Source organism: Kogia breviceps, chromosome 15 (genome assembly GCF_026419965.1).
Source record: "Kogia breviceps isolate mKogBre1 chromosome 15, mKogBre1 haplotype 1, whole genome shotgun sequence".
In the NCBI taxonomy this organism is placed as follows: domain Eukaryota; kingdom Metazoa; phylum Chordata; class Mammalia; order Artiodactyla; family Physeteridae; genus Kogia; species Kogia breviceps.
Window position 1 is genome coordinate 43,779,283 of NC_081324.1, and position 21,688 is coordinate 43,800,970.

At 36.4% G+C, this 21,688-nt stretch overlaps 1 protein-coding gene across 3 annotated transcripts in view; it reads right to left on the bottom strand.

Moving 5' to 3' along the window:
* Window positions 1-417: 417 nt before the first annotated feature.
* RNF138 (ring finger protein 138) overlaps window positions 418-21,688 on the bottom strand; it is a 39,024-nt gene continuing 17,753 nt past the window's right edge. For all 3 annotated transcript variants that reach the window (XM_067014915.1, XM_067014916.1, XM_059040280.2), the window contains 6 exons: window positions 19,043-19,208; window positions 17,200-17,315; window positions 4,840-4,896; window positions 3,884-3,995; window positions 2,191-2,298; window positions 418-602 (listed from right to left, as the gene is read on the bottom strand). In XM_067014915.1, the coding sequence (XP_066871016.1) occupies window positions 534-602; window positions 2,191-2,298; window positions 3,884-3,995; window positions 4,840-4,896; window positions 17,200-17,315; window positions 19,043-19,208 (628 nt within the window). In that variant the 3' untranslated portion in view covers window positions 418-533. The remainder of the gene's footprint in view (window positions 603-2,190; window positions 2,299-3,883; window positions 3,996-4,839; window positions 4,897-17,199; window positions 17,316-19,042; window positions 19,209-21,688) is intronic.

The window sequence follows — 21,688 nt, forward strand, 5'->3', positions numbered from 1 at the left end:
TGTTATATAAATACAATTTTCTTATAATAGTTGAATTCTTCTGCTAGAATCTGTATTTAAAAAAGTTTCCTTTGGATTGTTTCATTTAGCACTTCAAGTCTCCATTCTGCAACTCAAATAACTGGCTCAGATTTGTTAGGTTTATATCAATCACATCTTTCACAATTTGGTACTGTGTTACCTGTGTACAATAATGTCAATGGGAGGAACTGCACCAAATTTCAAAAGCAAGGAAAAATTCAATATGTAATATAAAAAGATAAGTACAATAGGGATTCCCTTTTCACCATTACATTAATGAAATATAATCCTTTTAATGCTTTTAAAGATAATGTCCTAACTTTTATCTTTTAACTTATCAAGATAATGAAGTTTTTAGATGGCCCACCTTTATTTTTCAATTAAAAACTAAAACAATAGACTGAATTACTTTTATTAATATACACATCAAGTTATTGAAACGGCGACCTCATGTAGTTTTCTCCTTAAAGATGGCACTTGCAGGTACAAAGATGCAGAGACGTCTACAGCCTTCAGATGTTTACCTGAAAAGATTCTTCAACAGCAGTTTGATATTGGGTTTCCTCATCTAGCTGAAGATTCTAAAAACAGTAAAATTAACATGTCAATAAGAAAAACATACTCAATTACTCAATACTTAGGCCAATACATTAAACATCTTGATACACATTACACGTACTTGAAATAGTTCATGTTACACCATATACTTCTTTAATATAAGCACTAAATACCTGAACTTTTAATTTAAAAAATTCAGTTATAATTATTTAGGAATAATTGATAAGCAACAGAGGATCAGCAGAGAATGAAATTTGAGAGTTACAGTGCTCTATGATAAGTTATTAATTGAAAGTAGTATAGTTAAGGGCAACCCACAATCATAAATTTTCTGTCACCTCTAGAAGAGAATGCCAATGTCAGACGGTATATTCATTTTAAAGAAAATAAGCACTTAGTACATTAAGACAGTTGAATTATCATCTTAATCATAACATAAAGGTAAAAACTACAGTTCACTCAATCTGATTATACTACTACTCCTTAACTTGAAAAATTCTATTTCCTTTCAATTATGGTCCATGGATTTGCTTTAAAATAGGCCTCCATTTGACAATCTCAAATCATTAAAATTACATGTTCTTCTGTGGCAAGGAAAAACAATCTGACAATTTAGATAAAAAGCAGTTCACAAAATAAATTTTTGTTTTTCCAAACACATAGTTCTCCAGATGGCAGTAACCTTTCTTACATTGAGAATTTAAGAATAACCTATAACTACTCCATAAAACTGCTAAAATTATCAGAGTACACTTGAATTTTACATATATTTGAAATATTATTACATATATTTTTATACAGTATGACTAAAAAATACAAATTACACAAAATAAAAAATACATATATCAAGAATGACATAATTTCAACACTGGAGGGCAGAAATGGAAATTCTGTTCATGCCATTCTCAGAATTGCACATGTCTGAGCTTATTACATAAACTGGAAAACAAGTATGAACCATTCTTTGCCAGGCTGACTCTTGAATTAGATAAGGTTTTAATTCACTGAAGATGAATAAAATTCAATTTCACAATTAATAAAATGAGAGTCATCTAATTTTTTTTGTAACTATCAAGACACATTCAGGAAGTAGAAATTAACTTCATGCTTTGCTCTGGGATCCATTTTTATATTATATAACTTCCCTCATGCACTCTGTTAAAGCAGTGAACTAAGGCCAGAATCTACCATTCAACCTGGCTTTACATAAATAAGCTCCCTCATTTTTAAAAAGAATGTGTCTCACATGCAGATATAAGCAATCTATTAAGAGTTTAACAAGCTACTTATACTACATGAGAAATACATCCTCCATCTGTCATACCAATTTTACTTTTCTAGAAGGTATAATTTTCCTTAAATCTACAGTTTTCATATATTATCATCATTTTGTTAATCTGGGGGTTTGCTCTTATAGAAGGTGGACAGTAAATTCAACTTTCACCACTTCTACAAACCAAAATTCACCTATATTATCATAAAAACAAGAGAACTTGCTCTATAACTGTTCAGTATGATACATCTTGCCTCAAAACTCAAGTCTAGATTGAAAAAGTTAATTTAACTTCAATATTTAAATGGTATTTTCTTAATCTTGAAAAACTCACTTACCACAAATTCTCCATAATCAAACTGATGTCTTTCATTTAGATGACTAACGAAATTTCTAGTAATCTGGCTAGGATCTCCCCAAGGAAGAGACACACAAATAGGACATGTCTATAAGAAACACAGTATTTCAAATAAAAAATAATGAAAATAACCAAACATCATTATTATAAGTGTTAAAACATGTTACAAAAAAATCTACATGAAAAGCATTTCTAAGGGCCAAATTTCATGACTAGATTATTTCTAGACCAAATTACCTTAAATAAATTACACTAATCCAACACAACACAAAAAAAAGAGAGATCTAACATATTCTATTACTTAAATCTGATTATTCTGTTTTAACAGAAACACCATATCCAGCCTTAACCAACTGTAATAATAATTACCAGTAACCAGTATGTAATCTCATTAGATCCGCACAATAACTGTGATATAATTATTATTATTAGCTTAACTTCATTTATAAGTAAGAGGAAAGTAAAGGAAGCTTTAAATTGTATCCTTAAGGTTTCAAATGAAGTAATAAGTACATCTTAAAAAGTGAATGGATTACAGACTGAAATGAAACAAAACAGCACTTTAGTAACTGGACTATAGCCAAAGTTTGTGCTATACTGAATATAATGCAGAAACAAAAATTCACTAATGCAATATAAAACAAATGAAATCTCTTAAATATGAGATTTTCTCCTGGAGATGTCTTTGGCAGTTTATCTGTTTACTTAGCAGTAACAGGGGGCTTCCCTGGTGGCGCAGTGGTTGAGAATCCGCCTGCCAATGCAGGAGACACGGGTTCGTGCCCCGGTCCGGGAAGATCCCACGTGCCGCAGAGCGGCTGGGCCCGTGAGCCATGGCCGCTGAGCCTGTGCGTCCGGAGCCTGTGCTCCGCAACGGGAGAGACCACAACAGCGAGAGGCCCGCGTACCACAAAAAAAAAAAAAAAAAAAAAAACAGTAACAGACCCTCTCCTAATGAGCAAAACAGGGGGGGTATCTCCCTTAGCGCTACACGAGACTTCAAGGGCACACTGGGGCATACTCTTCCACAACTTTTTGTAAAACTGCTAAGATGTATCCACAATCCTTATCTATTGATACATTTTCCTTCTAATTTCTGAAGAAAATATTTACATATCAAAATGGGAAGTCTCTCTTCCAGCTCAGTTTCTCCTGTTTGATATACAGTTGAAATTGAAACTCATGTTCCAAATGTGGACTTGTAGAACCATTAACACAATGTTGGAATCCTGCACTCTGCTCTACTCTCCTTCAGTCATTAAAAAAGGTCTCACCTTCAAAATGGCATCAAAAAGACATGTATGCATCAAAAAGAAAGTATGATTCTTTTCCTTCCTTGCTTTATGCACTCATATACTACATTCTGCAAGGATACAATTTACAATGCTACTCTTTGGTAATGAGTCCTCAGTTCACCTTTCTTTATTTTGCTCTTTTCCAGACTATTCTCATACTTTACCCTCACAATTAAGCATATGCCTTTTTATAAGTCAGTTACTGGGATTTTAAATATCTCATTTTGCTTCACAGTCATCAATCCTTTGTTGACAAAATATACCTTACTGACAATGCCCCACCAAATTTAAAGTAACCACTTTCCCTTGTATGCATGAAGTGTAATAAATGGGACAGCATACCTTAAACAGAAGACCGTCTTAAACACACATACTTACCACAGGAACTATCTGAAATAGGTGATTACTATTACAGTGATCCAGTAAACGCTGTCTGGTAAAATTTGATTCTTGACACAAGGGACACTTAAAGGTGGGATGCCCAGAAGAACTATAAAACAATTTTAAATGCAGCATACTGAATTTGAAATCATAACGTAAAAATGATGAGCTCCTATTTTTTGACCAATTATTATTTCTTTCTTTAAAAGTTATAATTATAAACTAAGCAAAGACTGCCTCATTTTAAAAAAACTATGTTTTCAATAAATAATCTACAATAGATATTCCTAAACAATCTCAGTTTACAGTACCCTTAGTGTCTAGGAAATTTTTTCATGGTGCCTCTACAAAAGGCCTAAACAAAAATAATAACAAACCTAGCTATCTCATTTATTAAAGTAGTTAGATTCAAACAACTTAATTTAGTCATTCCTGTAACCAACAGATGTCACTGTATGTCCCTTGAAAATTCTAAATATCCCATGGTGTCCCAGTATGGAAACACCGTATCTAGGAAATTAAAACTTTTAAAAGACTTACACTCACATGGTGTATCTTTAATTTATCCTAGTTCTAAGACTCTAACATACAAAATTCATAGGAAAAGTGAAAAACAAAAGCATCAGCCATCAGAATGATCAACATTTCAAAATATTTTGAGGATCAGGCATCACTGGCTTTTAATATCTCAATTTCAGCAAGGAACAGTTCAATATTGACAACTCTGCCTAAATTATGCATGGAAGAAACCTGACCACAGTGAAAGAGGAGAGCTACACGCTTCTAATTTAATGTGACCTGTAAAAGCAACTGCATCATTTATTTCTAAACTGCTAACTTATGCATTCATTATGTCTGATGATTTAACTGAATTTAAAGTTTTTAATTTAAAAATCCATTATTACGAAGTGATAGGTATTATTTACTAAAATAATAGAAATTCAAAAGCTTACCTTGTATTCTCTTGATACGTTTCTGTGTTATCAGATGTGGATGTTTCACTCCTATTACTTAAGAGGCATGGGGGGAGGGGGAGAAGTTAATACTTCAAGTAATAAAGCACAACACAGATTCATTCACTGCTAATGAAGATAACCAGTCTGAATTTGTTTGAAAAGCCTGAACTTCAAATAGTTCTGAACTATGAAATAATTATGGCATTAATTACTTTTCAAATAAATCCTGATAAGAAGACTGCTCATGAGGTTCTTTAAAAATTAATTCAGGCATAGTTACAAAAGTATAGAGAATACAGTATTTTGCAGAATTGTCTTAAATCCATAGCATGAACATTTCCCCAGGTCCTTTAGACTTTCATATTTAGAGACTCCTCTACCTCTACCTGGACTAGTAAGTTTTTGAATGCTGGGGCAGAATTAAGAATTTGTGAACTTCTTGACTTGTAACTAGGATATAGTTTAAGGTTGTAGCATCCAAAATGGAGGAGGTTAACAAAAAATATTTGAATGTTCATTATGTTTATATTTTCCAAAAAGGAACTAGGCTTTCCAACATTTAATATACAGAATAACTTGATCCTCACTGGGACCCCATGCCAGAGTCATGTGTCATATGCAGTATCAGAGAAATCCTGAGAGAAAAGTGGGCATTCCATATAAGGACTCTCAGTCATGCATTACAGAATTTCATCAATATAGTCAATTTTATAAAAACAAGGCCTTTCAAAGGCAGAAACATTAAAATAAAAATGAGATAGGCAGTGGACAAAAAAACTGTTGTGAAACTTAGAAAACTGACTTTTCATTTTTCTTTTACAAAAGGACAAGAAATACTGTATCATCTACCTAACAGATGTTCTCCAATGACAGTCATTTCCCTTCTGTGAAAATAGTGTTATGTTTCCACACACATTCTCTGCAAGAAAGCTTCCCTGCCCAAATAGGAGACTATTAAACCACTATTTTGCATCTTTTCAGCAGTTATTAATCTGTCTCTGCAGGTAAAGGTGGTATTTTAACAATGTGGAGACTGAAAACTGCTTTTCAAAATAAATTCAAACTACGGAGAGTGCATTTGTTAAAGGGATGTTATGACTTTACCAAAAACAGTATGTCACCTATTTTTTAAAAATCTCATATCTATACATTTAAACTTGGTAACAGATTTTTCTAAACAGTTTTTAAATCTTCCAAATAAAGATTATCATTGGGTTTTGAACATGCCCTAATAAAATATAAAAACTTCCGATTTGTTTGTAAGAACAACTATAATATCATCAGAGACTATGGAAAATTTCAACAGCCCTTTTAATATTTACCAAATGGGATTGAAAAATACAGGAATCTCAACCTATGACATACTCTTCCATTTGGATCTGTATTGTGTGTTGTAGGTATCTTTTCAGCCATGATAGTCATCAAGACCAAGTATCAAAGTAAAGTGAATTTAGATTCAAATCTTTAAGTTACTGTCACTGTATTAAACCAAGATTTTAAGAAATTTTAGAATTCATAGTCAACCATATTGTTTTCAATAAAAACAGTAATAAAACTTTATGAAAATATTTTATACAATTAAATAAAGCAAACTTATTTTAAAGTAACTTTTTCATCTTTATCTCACTTAAATTTTAGATGTGTTATGCATAAATTATCAGTACTATAAAACACATGCATAGTTTTAAAATAAACACACACATACATACTTAGAGTACATGCTCAATTTTTTTTCACTCATGGGGTATGCAATCACAAAACTCCTGACTTGAAGCATTTTAATATCAAAGGTAATGCCCTTGTGAAATGCTTTCTCCCTTCCACCTACTTTTACAATTCTCTATTTTCCATTATTATTGATATCATCATTCTAGTCCGTCCTGATCATCCTGTATCATGCGCTGGGCTATTACTGGGAGACTACTCATTTATTCTAGAAATGTATGAATGAGTTCAACAATAGAAAATCTATTACTGACAACCATACTATCAATTTGAAAAACATATGATCATTTATTTCATCTGATGTAGAAACCATTCACTAAAATTCAACCTCCAGAATGGAAACAAAAACAAAAAAACCTCTGATCACCCACAATGCTTTTAAAAGTACAAATTCCAGGCTTCCCTGGTGGCGCAGTGGTTGAGAGTCCACCTGCCGATGCAGGGGACACAGGTTCATGCCCCGGTTTGGGAGGATCCCTACATGCCGTGGAGCGGCTGGGCCCATGAGCCATGGCCGCTGAGCCTGGGCGTCCGGAGCCTGTGCTCTGCAACAGGAGAGGCCACAACAGTGAGAGGCCCACATACCGAAAAAAAAAAAAAAAAAGTACAAATCCCTAAACTCTAGATAGCAGAGTATCTGGGAATGAAGTCAGATGTATACATTTTTTTTAATTGCATACAACATTCTGATTTGAGTAAGAACCATTCAATAGAGAAACCTTAAATTCAGGATGATAGCATCATAAAACAGATAAAGAATATGTTAAAAAACTATAGTGAACACCACCCATAATAAAATTTTAGATGCATTCCCACTAAAATCAAGAAAGAAAAGGTGCCTTCTATTTAATACTAGATAGAGGCCCTAGTTAATGCAATAAATCAAGTACAAAATGAAGCAGTAAGAGACAAAATTGCATTGACAAACCAAATAATTTTCTACGTAATAAATCCAAAAGAATCTACAGGTAAATTATTTAGAACTATTAGAACTAATAAATCAGCAAAGCTGCTAAATGAAAGATTAACATAAAAATCATTAATATTCCTAACAATAGCCACTTAGATTATAAAACAGGAAAAAATATCCATTTGTACAGCAACAAAAACTATAAAGTTTTACTAGAGAAAGATATACTAGAACATATTTATGTGTGCTCCAAATGGACTTCTTTTACTGCATTTTTTTTTTTAATGGAAGAGATAAACAGGTGGGAAACTGGGTGGGAAAAATGAGTATCATATGATGTCAATTCTCTCCAAATTAATCTATGATTTCAATAAATTCAACCTTTATAATGCTTCCAATCAAAATCTCTACAGGAATTTTTAGGAAACTCAAAAGTCTGATCCTAAAATTCATATGGAATAGCAAAGGGCTAAGAATAACAGAAACAATTTTCTAGGTAAAACAAGAGAGAGAACTTTCCCTACATTATATTGACCTACTGTTAAAGCCACAATAATTAAGATAGCATGGTATTAGAGGAATAAATGAAGCAACAGAACAGAACAGAGATGTGTAGGACCAAAATGGCATTATAAATCAGTGGGGAAATAGTGGACTCCTCAATGAATGGTACTGGGACAAATGGTTATCACTTGGGGAAAATTTTTCCTACCTCACATTATACATCCAAAATAAATGTGACAAGCACAGCTTTAAAATGTTAAAGAAGAAAATATCTTCTATAACTTTATGATGTGGGAAAGGATTTCTCAAGCATGACACAAAAAGCAAAAAACATAAAGAAGGGCTTCCCTGGTGGCGCAGTGGTTGAGTCCGCCTGCCGATGCAGGGGACACGGGTTCGTGCCCTGGTCTGGGAAGATCCTACATGCCGAAGAGCGGCTGGGCCCGTGAGCCATGGCCGCTGGGCCTGAGTGTCCAGAGCCTGTGCTCCACAATGGGAGAGGCCACAACAGTGAGAGGCCCACGTACCACAAAAAAAAAAAAAAAAAAAAAAATGTGTTAAAGACCTCATGTAAAATATTCTTACCACAATAAAAAAAAAGGGGTGAGAAAAAAACCCAAAAAACCTATGCATGACGGGGCTTCACTGGTGGCGCAGTGGTTGAGAGTCCGCCTGCCGATGCAGGGGACACGGGTTCGTGCCCCGGTCCGGGAGGATCCCACGTGCCGCGGAGCGGCTGGGCCCGTGAGCCATGGCAGCTGAGCCTGCACGTCCGGAGCCTGTGCTCCGCGGTGGGAGGGGCCACAACAGTGAGAGGCCCGCGTACCGCAAAAAAAAAAAAAAAAAAAAAAAAAACCTATGCATGACTATGCCATTTTACGCTAAATTAAATTGTGGTATTACCTAAGGCAGTTTTCAAAATACTCGAGTACCTCATTTCCAGTCTTTAAAATGCAAAGAAAAATCTCTAGTTCTATGTTCACACGTTTCAGAAACCAGCAAAAAAATTTTTTTAATTCTTTGGAAAAAATGTGAATATATTTGTATTGCATGTAATAAAGAATTATTATCCAGAATATATCATGAATGCTTATAAATAAGGAAAAGGACATTTTATCCAATACTTGTACCGGATTCCTTAATAGTTACTTAGCCACTGAAAATGCTCAACACCTTGGAGAGAAATCTGTTAGAAACATAAGAATGTTTGCAAATTTCATTCTTTCAGTCGTTGTGAAGAGTTGTATTTGGACTAAACTCTTAGAAGTTTACTAACATCCAGTTATGAATGTTTACAAAGAGTTAAGATTAGTTGGAAAAGCCTGCAAACAGACCAAATAATTTCCAAGGAAGATAAAATAGAAACGTGTGCTGGTATCTATCTAACATGCATCCTCCCTCTCTCCTTTCCAGTAGCTAAAGAAAACAAAAAGATAACAGTCCTACATGTTAAAAGAATTTTGTTATGAACTAGAAATGGCGTTAGTGAAATAACTAGCACTGCTACATATTATAAGAAACTACCCCATATGTATGCAATAATTTTGTTAAACATTCACCAACATTTATTAGTTTGTGGTAAATAGTTTTACCCTGACTGATCTGACTGAAACTTGTGGTGGTTTATTTTGAATGACTCGACTGCAAGTTATACTGCTTACACAGATGGAAAGGCGGATTATGTCTGTTTTATCCATCCCTGCATATTCAATAACATGTAGTGTGCCCAGTAGTTCAGAAGGTACAATAAATGTATGCTGAATTAATTAAATTATCTAAGGGTTTATTTTGACATTTTTAAAAAACATGTTAGTTTCTTCTTTTGAGGACCTATGGGCAAAGCACTTCAGTATAATCTCTTTTATTATCAGGAAAAGCTGTCTTTTTCATTAAGAACTATTTGGTTTACAATATCATAGACTTACTTTTTAATAAAACCTTTATTTTAATTTTATTTATTTTTTATATAGCAGGTTCTTATTAGTCATCTTTTTTTTTTTTTTTTTTTTTTTTTTGCGGTAGGTGGGCCTCTCACTGTTGCAGCCTCTCCCATTGCGGAGCAGAGGCTCTGGACATGCAGGTTCAGCAGCCATGGCTCACGGGCCCAGCTGCTCTGCGGCATGTGGGATCTTCCCAGACCAGGGCACAAACCTGTGTCCCATGCATTGGCAGGCGGACTCTCAACCACTGTGCCACCAGGGAAGCCCCAGTCATCCATTTTATACACATCAGTGTACACATGTCAGTCACAATCACCCAATTCATCACACCACCACCACCACTCCCCTGCCGCTTTCAGCCCTTGGTGTCGATACATTTGTTCTCTACATCTGTGTCTCAATTTCTGTGATATCAGTGATCTTGGTCTGTAATTTTCTTTTTTTTTGTAGTATCTTTGTCTGGTTTTGGTATCAGGGTGATGGTGGTCTCATACAATGAGTTTGGGAGTGTTCCTTCCTCTGCAATTGTTTGGAAGAGTTTGAGAAGGATGGGTGTTAGCTCTTCTCTAAATGTTTGATAGAAGTCACCTGTGAAGCCATCTGGTCCTGGACTTTTGTTTGTTGAAAGATTTTTAATCACAGTTTCAATTTCGTTACTTGTGATTGGTCTGTTCATATTTTCTACTTCATCCTGGTTCAGTCTTAGAAGGTTATACCTCTCAAAGAATTTGTCCATTTCTTCCAGGTTGTCCATTTTATTATTGGCATAGATTTGCTTCTAGTACTCTCTTATGATGCTTTGTATTTCTGCGGTGTCTGTTACAACTTCTCCTTTTCCATTCCTAATTTTATTGAGTCCTCTCCCTCTTTTCTTGATGAGTCTAATGGTTTATCAATTTTGTTTATCTTCTCAAAGATCCAGCTTTTAGTTTTATTGATCTTTGCTACTGTTTTCTTTGTTTCTATTTCATTTATTTCTGCTCTGATCTTTATGATTTCTTTCCTTCTGCTAACTTTGGGTTTTGTTTGTTCTTCTTTCTCTAGTTCCTTTAGGTGTAAGGTTAGATTGTTTGAGATTTTTCTTGTTTCTTGAGGTAGGCTTGTATAGCTATAAAACTTCCCTCTTAGAACTGCTTTTGCTGCATCCCATAGGTTTTGGATTGTCCTGTTTTCATTGCCATTTGTCTCTAGGTACTTTCTGATTTCCTTTTTGATTTCTTCAGTGATCTCTTGGTTATTTAGTAGCGTACTGTTTAGCCTCCATGTGTTTGTGTTTTTTACGTTTTTTCCCCTGTAATTGATTTCTAATCTCATAGCGTTGTTGTCGGAAAAGATGCTTGATATGATTTCAATCTTCTTAAATTTACTGAGGCTAGATTTGTGACCCAAGATGTGATCTATCTTGGAGAATGTTCCCTGTGCACTTGAGAAGAAAGTGTAATCTGCTATTTTTGTATAGAATGTCCTGTAAATATCAATTAAATCTATCTGGTCTATTGTGTCTGTTAAAGCTTGTGTTTCCTTATTAATTTTCTGTTTGGATGATCTGTCCATTGGTATAAGTCCCAATGGGTGTTAAAGTCCCCCACTGTTATTGTCTTACTGTCGATTTCCTCTTTTAGAGCTGTTAGCAGTTCTCTTATGTAGCAAGGTGCTCCTATGTTGGGTGCATATATAATTGTTATACCTTCTTCTTGGATTGATCCCTTGATCATTATGTAGTGTCCTTCCTTGACTCTTGTAACATTTTTTTTGTTGTGTTTTTTTCTTTTTCTTTGCGGTACACGGGCCTCTCACTGTTGTGGCCTCTCCCATTGCAGAGCACAGGCTCCGGACACACAGGCTCAGCGGCCATGGCTCACGGGCCCAGCCGCTCCGCGGCATGTGGGATCCTCCCGAACTGGGGCACGAACCCACGTCCCCTGCCTGGGAGGCAGACTCTCAACCACTGCGCCACCAGGGAAGCCCCATTCTTTATTTTAAAGTCTATTTTATCTGATATGAGTATTGCTACTCCAGCTTTCTTTTGATTTCCATTTGCATGCAATATCTTTTTCCATCCCCTCACTCTCTCAGTCTGTATGTGTCCCTAGGTCTGAAGTGGGTCTCTTGAAGACAGCATATATATGGGTCTTGTTTTTGTATCCATTCAGCAAGCCTGCAGTCTTTTGGTTGGAGCATTTAATCCATTCACGTTTAAGGTAATTATCGACATATATGTTCCTATGAACATTTTCTTAATTGTTTTGGCTTTGTTTTTGTAGGTCCTTTTCTTCTCTTGTGTTTCCCACTTACAGAAGTTCCTTTAGCATTTGCTGTAGAGCTGGTTTGGTGGTGCTGAATTCTCTTAGCTTTTGCTTGTCTGTAAAGTTTTTGATTTCTCCATCGAATCTGAATGAGATCCTTGCTGGGTAGAGTAATCTGGTTGTAGGTGCTTCCCTTTCATCACTTTAAGTATATCATGCCACTCCCTTCTGGCTTGTAAAGTTTCTGCTGAGAAGTCAGCTGTTAACCTTATGGGAGTTCCCTTGTATGTTATTTGTCGTTTTTCCCTTACTGCTTTCAATAATTTGTCTTTGTCTTTAATTTTTGCCAATTTGATTACTATGTGTCTCGGCGTGTTTCTCCTTGGGTTTATCCTGTATGGGACTCTCTGCGCTTCCTGAACTTGGGTGGCTATTTCCTTTCCCATGTTAGGGAAGTTTTCAACTATAATCTCCTCAAATATTTTCTTGGGTCCTTTCTCTCTCTCTTCTCCTTCTGGGACCCCTATAATGCAAATGTTGTTGCGTTTAATGTTGTCCAGAGGTCTCTTAGGCTGTCTTCATTTCTTTTCATTCTTTTTTCTTTATTCTGTTCTGCAGCAGTGAATTCCACCATTCTGTCCTCAAGGTCACTTATCCATTCTTCTGCCTCAGTTATTCTGCTGTTGATTCTTTCTAGTGTATTTTTCATTTCAGTTATTGTACTGTTCATCTCTGTTTGTTCATTAATTCTTCTAGATCTTTGTTAAACATTTCTTGCATCTTCTTGATCTTTGCCTCCACTCTTTTTCCGAGGTCCTGGATCATCTTCACTATCATTATTCTGAATTCTTTTTCTGGAAGGTTGCCTATCTCCACTTCACTTAGTTGTTTTTCTGGGGTTTTATCTTGCTCCTTCATCTGGTACATAGCCCTCTGCCTTTTCATCTTGTCTATCTTTCTGTGAATGTCTACAATATCATAGACACTATTAATAACATAGTGGATGTTTTCTTCTTTGTACTACTTGGAAGCTGTAAAGCACAGTATACAGAGTATTACAATATGTTCGGCTACTGAGTGAAATCCTTTGTGCTTGGTATATTTTTTGCCCCTCTAGATCTTCTCTCCTCCATTTTTCACCATGCTCTTTGAACTGAGAAACTAACCTGCATTAGCAGGTTCCCTTCTCTGCTTCCCAAATGGGTTCAGCCCAGCAGGAGATTTGGAGGAAGAAACAAGAGGAAGGTTAGGATACCTATTTCCCAGACTCCTTTCCAGCAAAACTGCCTTGACTGGTTGCATCCCTCTCCAACTGCCCTCTCCACATAGCTTTCTTTCTCCAATTCTTGTGTCTACTTTCTCCCCTCCCCTGCTTTCAGTAGACCCAGAGTACATGACTATTCCTTGTGACTTCCTATACCCTGCTTACATAGTGCACCCAATATTCTACTCCTTAAAAATAGTCCCTTCACACCAAAAAATAAAAATTAAAAATTAAAAAATAGTCCTTCACTAAATTCCCCTCAAATTATCTAATTTGAGTATAATTATCTGTTTCCTCCCAGGACCCTGACTATACACTCTGGCTTCTTATATTTCCTACCATTTTTTAAAAAATCTTTTTCTGGGCTTCCCTGGTGGCGCAGTGGTTGAGAGTCCGCCTGCCGATGCAGGGGACACGGGTTCGTGCCCCGATCTGGGAAAATCCCACATGCCGTGGAGCAGCTGGGCCCGTGAGCCACGGCCGCTGAGCCTGCGCGTCCGGAGCCTGTGCTCCGCAACGGGAGAGGCCACAACAGTGAGAGGCCCGCGTACCGCAAAATAAAAATCTTTTTCTTCCTTCAACAATTTCCTTACGAGAAATTCATATACAAACTGAATTTTTCCATTGCAACTAGAATTTTGCATAGGATATAAACATGAATAAGACTAGGAAGCCCATTCTACTAGATTAAAAAAACAGATAAGTAAACAGGAAAGACTTCAGAGTATCTAACACTTGGTCTAAGTCTTCAAAGAGAAGAAAAAGTCCACTGGCTGGCAAACTGTGGGTTAGAATGGTGGGGAAAGTATGGAGGTGAGGGAGTGATGGGATGATGATGATAATTAAAAACTAACATTTAGGAAATTCCCTGGAGGTCCAGCGGTTAGGACTCCGTGCTTTCACTGCCGAGGGCACAGGTTCAGTCCCTGGTCAGGCAACTAAGATTCCTCAAAATGCGCTGCACAGCCGGAAAAAAACAAACAAACAAAAAAAACCAACAAAGCAAACAAAAATCCCCTGAACATTCACCAAGTATGGTACTATTCAATGTTTTACTTGTATTAACCTACTTATTGATTCCCACCAATGAGGTGTTTAATAGTATTACCACGGGCTTCCCTGGTGGCGCAGTGGTTGAGAATCTGCCTGCCGATGCAGGGGACACGGGTTCGTGCCCCGGTCCGGGAAGATCCCACATGCCGCGGAGCGGCTGGGCCCGTGAGCCATGGCCGCTGAGCCTGCGTGTCCAGAGCCTGTGCTCCGCAATGGGAGAGGCCACAACAGTGAGAGGCCCACGTACCACACACACACAAAAAAAATAATAATAATAATAATAGTATTACCACTACCTTTTTAAACAGATGAGAAAACTGAGGTACAGTTTCTTGCCAAAGTCATACAATTAGTAAATGACAGAGCCTGGTACCCAGGCAGTCTGGCTCCAAGCCTTCATGTTTAATGACTAAGTTATATTGCTTCTCACGGATGGCCAGGATACAATGGGAATAATTCAACATGGCTAAGGCATATTATGCAATATGGGTAGCCAAGAAAGACACAGGCTAAATGGAAAGGTAAGTGCCAGATCAGAAAGGGCTTTAGAATAGGGATTTTGTCTTATTAAGCTAGTTGTTGAATTGGATCATGGAACCCCTTGAGAATCTTGACATTCTCTCTCCAGAAAAATACACATATAGTACACCAAAAAAATTGGCAGTTTAAGCAGTTCACAGAGCCCTTACTGGCCCATGGAACCCAGGAGGAGAAACATAGCTATGGGGCCACAGGAAGTCACTGACAAGGTACAGAAGGGAAGGTACAAGGACAAGGAGAAAGAGGTCAGAGTTGCACTTCTGAAATATCACTTTGGAAATCGTATACAGGACAGATTAAAGGAGGACCACCAACTAAAAGAATACTGCAACAGTTCAAGTGAGAGATGATGGAGACTTGAGCTATGGAAGTGACAACAGGGGCACAAGAAAAGCACAGATGAGGAATACTGCTATTAGAAATCAATAGTACCTTTGACCAATTAGATCTGGGGGGTAAGAGGGAAGAAGGCATATCTCATGAGAAGAAAACTGAGTCATTTAACAAGCCGTGACTGCCCACATCATATATACTAGGAACTCTGCTAAGAACTAGAGACACATTGTTCAACAAGACAAACACCATCCCTGCACTTAAGAATAATCTACTGGGTTAATAACAAATTGTTGAGTAATTTCAATACAGCAGAAGTACAGAAATTTAAAAAACCAAAAGGGATGAACCTAAGGGGATTTTTTTTTAAAAATCACAAAATAAGAGTGACCATTTTCATCCAATGACAGAGTCAAGTAAAACGAGAACCTAAAAGAGCAGGAAATCAGAAAATTACTGAAGACCTTTACCAGAACAGTTTCAACTAAGGAGTTGAGAAGAAGCCTTACTACAGTATGAGTGCTTCTAAGAGTGGTTAAATTACTGAAAATTAGCAACATGTGAAATGAAATGCTACTAAAATAAAATCTTAAAGACTCTGCTTAACATATCACCTCCTGGGAGCCTTTCTATAATGCTGCCAATACTGCCTTTCTTTACTGAATTGCGTGTGCTTGCTACTGAGTTTTTAAAAATTAAGCACTTCATTGTTTCGAGATACATGCGTGGGTGGTAATACGATAAAGAAAAGCAAAAGAATGAACAACCCAAAAAAGAGGATAGTGGTTACCTCTGGGAGTATGGGGTTCAAATTGGCATGGGCTCACAAGGAGATTCTAAGGTCCTGAAAGGGGCTTCCCTGGTGGCACAGTGGTTGAGAATCCGCCTGACAATGCAGGGGACATGGGTTCGATCCCTGGTCTGGGAAGATTCCACAGGCCACAGAGCAACTAAGTCCGTGCACCATAACTACTGAGCCTGTGCTCTAGAGCCTGTGAGCCACAACTACTGAGACTGCTGCCGCAACTACTGAAGCCCACGCGCCTAGAGCCCATGCTCCACAACAAGAGAAGCCACCGCAATGAGAAGCCTGCGCACTGCAACAAAGAGTAGGCCCCACTCGCAGCAACTAGAGGAAGCCCGTGTGCAGCAACGAAGACCCAACACAGCCAAAAATAAATAAATAAAGTAAATAAATTTATTTTAAAAAAAATAAGGTCTTGAAAAATGTTATAATTTTTGACCCGGCTTAGTGGGCAACTGGGTATTTGTTTTGTCACCATTTTTTAAACCACACATGTGCATTCTGGCCATTCTTATGCATAAAATACATTTCATAAAAATGTTTAATGTACATAAACCTGAGACAATAAGATACAAATCAAGCCAAAACCTAGCTTTAAAAGAATTGAGACTAAAATAGAACTACAAATTTAATCGTACCAAATCTCACTTTTACATATTTTATCAAAATAAAAATTTCAAACAATTCTATTCTTAGAGTAAAAGGATTCTAGTTTGCAAATACATTACTGAAAGGGATTTTCTCTAGCTTTCAAGTAATTTCAGTTGCAAAACAAAATACATTCAATTCATAGATCTACTTTTTATTCAGACATGTAAAGTTTCTTAGAATGATTTTTACATAACATAAGCTTAAGTCTAGCATAAAGTCAGTCTCCCAGATGTCATTTTACATGCATCAGACAAACTTATGAGGACAAAGGCAATTTACTTTAAAAACACAAACACCCACACCCACACAAAAACACTTTATATAACCTCTGCAAAATTTCCATTTTAACTATAAAAATAAAAACTATAAGAATAAATATTGCTTACCTGTTCCCTACTGAATCTTGAGAGATCTGAAAGTTTGGAATGACAGAAGAAACACCATATTCATCTTGGTACTTCTTACAAGATTTGTAATGATGTCTCATGCGATAGAATTTAATCTGTAAATTATTGATTAAATGTAATGTGACTTTCAAAAGAACAAATATAACATGATTCCATTTATATGAGGTAGAACAGAATTCAGAGATAAAGTAGAATACAGGTTACTAGAGGGGTCGGGGCTGCATGGGGGGTGGACAGCAAGTTACATTTTAACAGGTACAGAGTTTCTGTTTGGGATGATGAAAAAATTCTATAAATAGTGGTAACTGTTATACAATGTTATGAATGTACTTAATACCACTGTATTGTACACTTAAAAATGGTACGTTTTCTACCTTACCATTCATAATACTGCACTCTAATAGTTCATTTGATGTCTCATACAGATTGTGTGTATGTATATACCTATGTTTTCTTACCAAATGGACATTTATTGTATAAAAAGTTTACCAAAATCTTTCACTTATAAAAAAAAAAACGTAAAAAAAGGTACGTTTTACATTATGTACATTTTACCATAATAAAACATTTAAAAAAATTTTTAATGTAATGTGACTTTTAATATAAAAAGGGACTCATAAGACTTGCGATATTGCCAATAAGGAAAAAAAACAAGGCAGAAATAGATAACTAAATATTCCATTTAAACAAGAGGTCTTTTTTTTTAAGTAAATGATTTGATTCTTAAGTAGGAGATGAAAATAAGCAGTAAGTTTCTGTCCATTAGATGCAGACAATGGAGATGAGTCCAACTGTCTGTAAACTCACCAGAAAAATTAACAAATAATTTTATACCTGAAAAAAAAATACCACTAATAGATAAAAAATAATATTGAAAGTATTAAGAGGTTGCCTCGTAGCACTGGGCATCTTTTCATTTCTTTAACTACTGCAACCTGGCAGAGTTAGAAAGTGCTTTAAAAAACTAAGTTCCCAAGTTAACACTTGGAACATTTTTCAGTTTCTCTCTGAGGAGTAGAGCCAGAAATCTCTCAAGTGTATTTTCCAGCTTCACTTCATTGCCCTGTCAGTTAACACCTCCCTCAAAGAGATGGAAAAGCAGATATGTCTTGTGTGAATGCGTGAAACAGCAAATGGTTTTTTTACTCATTGACTTTATTAGCTGTTTGAAAAAGTAGTTGTGATAAATCCATAATAAACGAATATACTCAAAGCCTAACCACCTCTCACCATTTCATTCCCTCTCCAAATGGTAGAATAAAATCCAGAATGGAGAATTAATGCCAGTTATTTGCCAATACCTGATTTTTCACACCACCTCCTTAAAAAGCAAAGTCTTCTGCCAAGTATTTTGTGATTTCTTAGATAAATATATAAACATCCAAGTATAGCGGGCAGCTAGAGAGTTCCCCCTTGACTACATATATCCATTTGGCCTATTTCTACCTGCAAAATTGCAATAATGATACTACCACTAGAAAAACTATTCAAGGGCTGAATCTGTACCAGAATGGGGATTCAATGAGTTAAATGCCAGTTTGTTCATTCAGTTCATTTAGCAGGTAATCGACGAGTGATTATTTTGAAAAAAATGCCACACTAGAAATTACGGCAAATTCAGAGACTGTATCTATCTTTCGGTCTCTGTTCTCAGTAAGTTTATAATCTAGTAAGATCTATAGCCACAGCTTTTCTGGCCTTTTCTACCCAATTCCCAACCTAAATAATTTCTCTTCAAAACAGCACCCACCAAGACAAGTCAAACAGAAATTTCAGAGTAGAAACTTGACTTTCAAAGAACTATGGTCACATTTACTCTTACCTGTTTTGCACAGCATCTGCAGCTACCAGAAAACCTCCTCATGATATTTTCAAGGTCTAAGGCCCGTTCAGGACACGCTCTCTCTCTTCTAGTCACATTGCCACGACACAGGGGACAATGTATTCCGCTTTCCCTCATTGCAGTCAGGAAACATTTTCTACAGAAACTAAACCAAACATTTGTGACACGTTAACTACAGAAAAAAGTACTCTTTTCATTTCGATGATTAAACACAGCAGTTATGGGTATGTAATCATGCTAGGCTATTTGTATGTACATAAATCTAGAATTTTTAAAAACTGTACATGAATTTCTCAGTGTAAGACTAATGTCTGGACTAGATGGGAATACAAAAGAAACTACTTTTAACATAATACAGGAAAAATAAATATTATATAACATTATTGGGGGAAGCATGGTACAAAGGAATGACTGGATCTTATCCTGTGTTGTTTAGCAGCTGTGTGATTTTCAGGCAACACACTTAACCACAATGGATCTCCATTTCCTCCCCTTACAAAATGAGAGAATGGACCGCACATCACCTTTGTCTCAAACTGATGTACTTCAAGATGTTGTTCTACAAGATATGAATAGGTCTCCTACAGAAACTGATTTCGGAAATTCAAGGATTATTCAAAGTTATTAAGGTTTCTCTGCTAAGGAAACCAAGTGTTGCCCAAACTTCTGTGGTCAGGATATATGAAAATTCCCACAACAGTGTGCAACAGAACATAATTTGAGAAATACTTAAGAATCCTTCCAGCTCTAAATATCTATCACCAACACTCTTATTGCAACCAAACTCACCAAAATCTCCCCTAACCCAAACAAATACGAAACTTGATCACCTTGCTTTTAGAAAAACCGAATTAAAAATCACAGCCATCTGGGCTTCCCTGGTGGCGCTGTGGTTGAGAGTCCACCTGCCGATGCAGGGGACACGGGTTCGTGCCCGGGCCTGGGAAGATCCTACATGCTGTGGAGCGGCTGGGCCCATGAGCCACGGCCGCTGAGCCTGTGCTCCGCAACAGGAGAGGCCACAATAGTGAGAGGCCCGAATACCGCAAAAAAAAAAAAAAAAAAAAAAAAATCACAGCCATCTGTACCTGGGCTCTAGAATTATACATTTAATTCAACCCACTATAAATACAAATATACTAATCTTCCACATCTATACTAACAAAAAAATTGCGAGGTAATAGTGTGATAACAGATCACACTGAGTTTACTAACCATGTAGCACTGAACAAGTCACTCTTCTTTAAAATCAGTTTCCTCACACATACAATAAGCATCTACACTTGAAAGCGTTGTTCACAGGATTAAGATAGGTAATGTAATAAAATGCTCATGACAGTTATTTTTGAGTCAGGAAAGTGTCTGATAAATAGTAGCTAATACCACTAAAGTAGCATTAGAAGTGATCACCAATACTTTAAAACATGGAAAATATTCATCATAACCAGGAGTCAAAGAAATGCAAAGTAAATAAGACAAATACTTTTTGCAGTTGTCAAAACACTAGTTTTTAAAAATAATAATATCCAGTGTTAAAGGAGACATAAAGAAATGAGTGCTCTACATTTCTGAATAGCAATTTGTCAATATTTAACAAAATCCTTAGTGAGGGTGTCCAAAAACTCTGAATGCCATTTTGAGCTTTAATAACTTCACAAGTATAAATACCACAGTTACAAAAACCATCATTTTTAAGTTTAACTGTTTAAATTAAAAACTGAAATTCTGTTTATATGTTTTGTAAATTTTGAGTAATACATTTTTAATTTAAATTCTTTGTTTCATTCACTCAGTGTTTGCATTCTTTAATCAGAGGGACTGTAAAAAGGAAAAAAAGAAGAAAGGGAGAGTCAGACAAAAAACTCCACAAGACTAACTGGAACAATAGTCTAGATCATGATATGGACTACATTAAGGCAGGAGTAGGAAGGAGGGGCAGATGATCTCTATTTTAGAGACATAGTTCTCAAGGTCTATGATTGTGTATGAAGGGGGCATCCTAGGTTAAAAAATAAAATATAATTTTTTGACAATTACTTGTGAGAGAATGAGAAAGAAAAGCATTTCTAATTTAGAAGACTGAGTAAAAGGTGACTGTATTAACCAAATTGAGAAATACTGGAAGAGTTGGTTTGACAGAAAAAAGCAAGTTTAAAGTACCTACAGGGCTTCCCTGGTGCCAAAGTGGTTAAGAATCCGCCTGCCAATGCAGGGGACACAGGTTCAAGCCCTGGTCCGGGAGGATCCCACATGCCGAGGAGCAGCTAGGCCCATGTGCCACAACTACTGAAGCCCGCGCACCTGGAGCCTGTGCTCCGCAACAGGAGAGGCCACCGCAATGAGAAGCCCGTGCATCGCAATGAGTTGTGGCCCCTGCTCGCCACAACTAGGGAAAGCCCAAGCACAGCAACGAAGACCCAACACAGCCATCAATCAATCAATCAACCAATAAATAAATGTATTTTAAAAATAAAGTACCTACAAAAAGCTCAAAGCGTGTTATCCAGTAAACAAGTGGAAAAATGGATCTGAAAATTGGGAGGAAGAATATGGAGCAGATAAGGCAAGAAGAACACTAAAGAAACAATCTAGAGAGATATAAACATTAAAGGAAGGTTCAAAGAA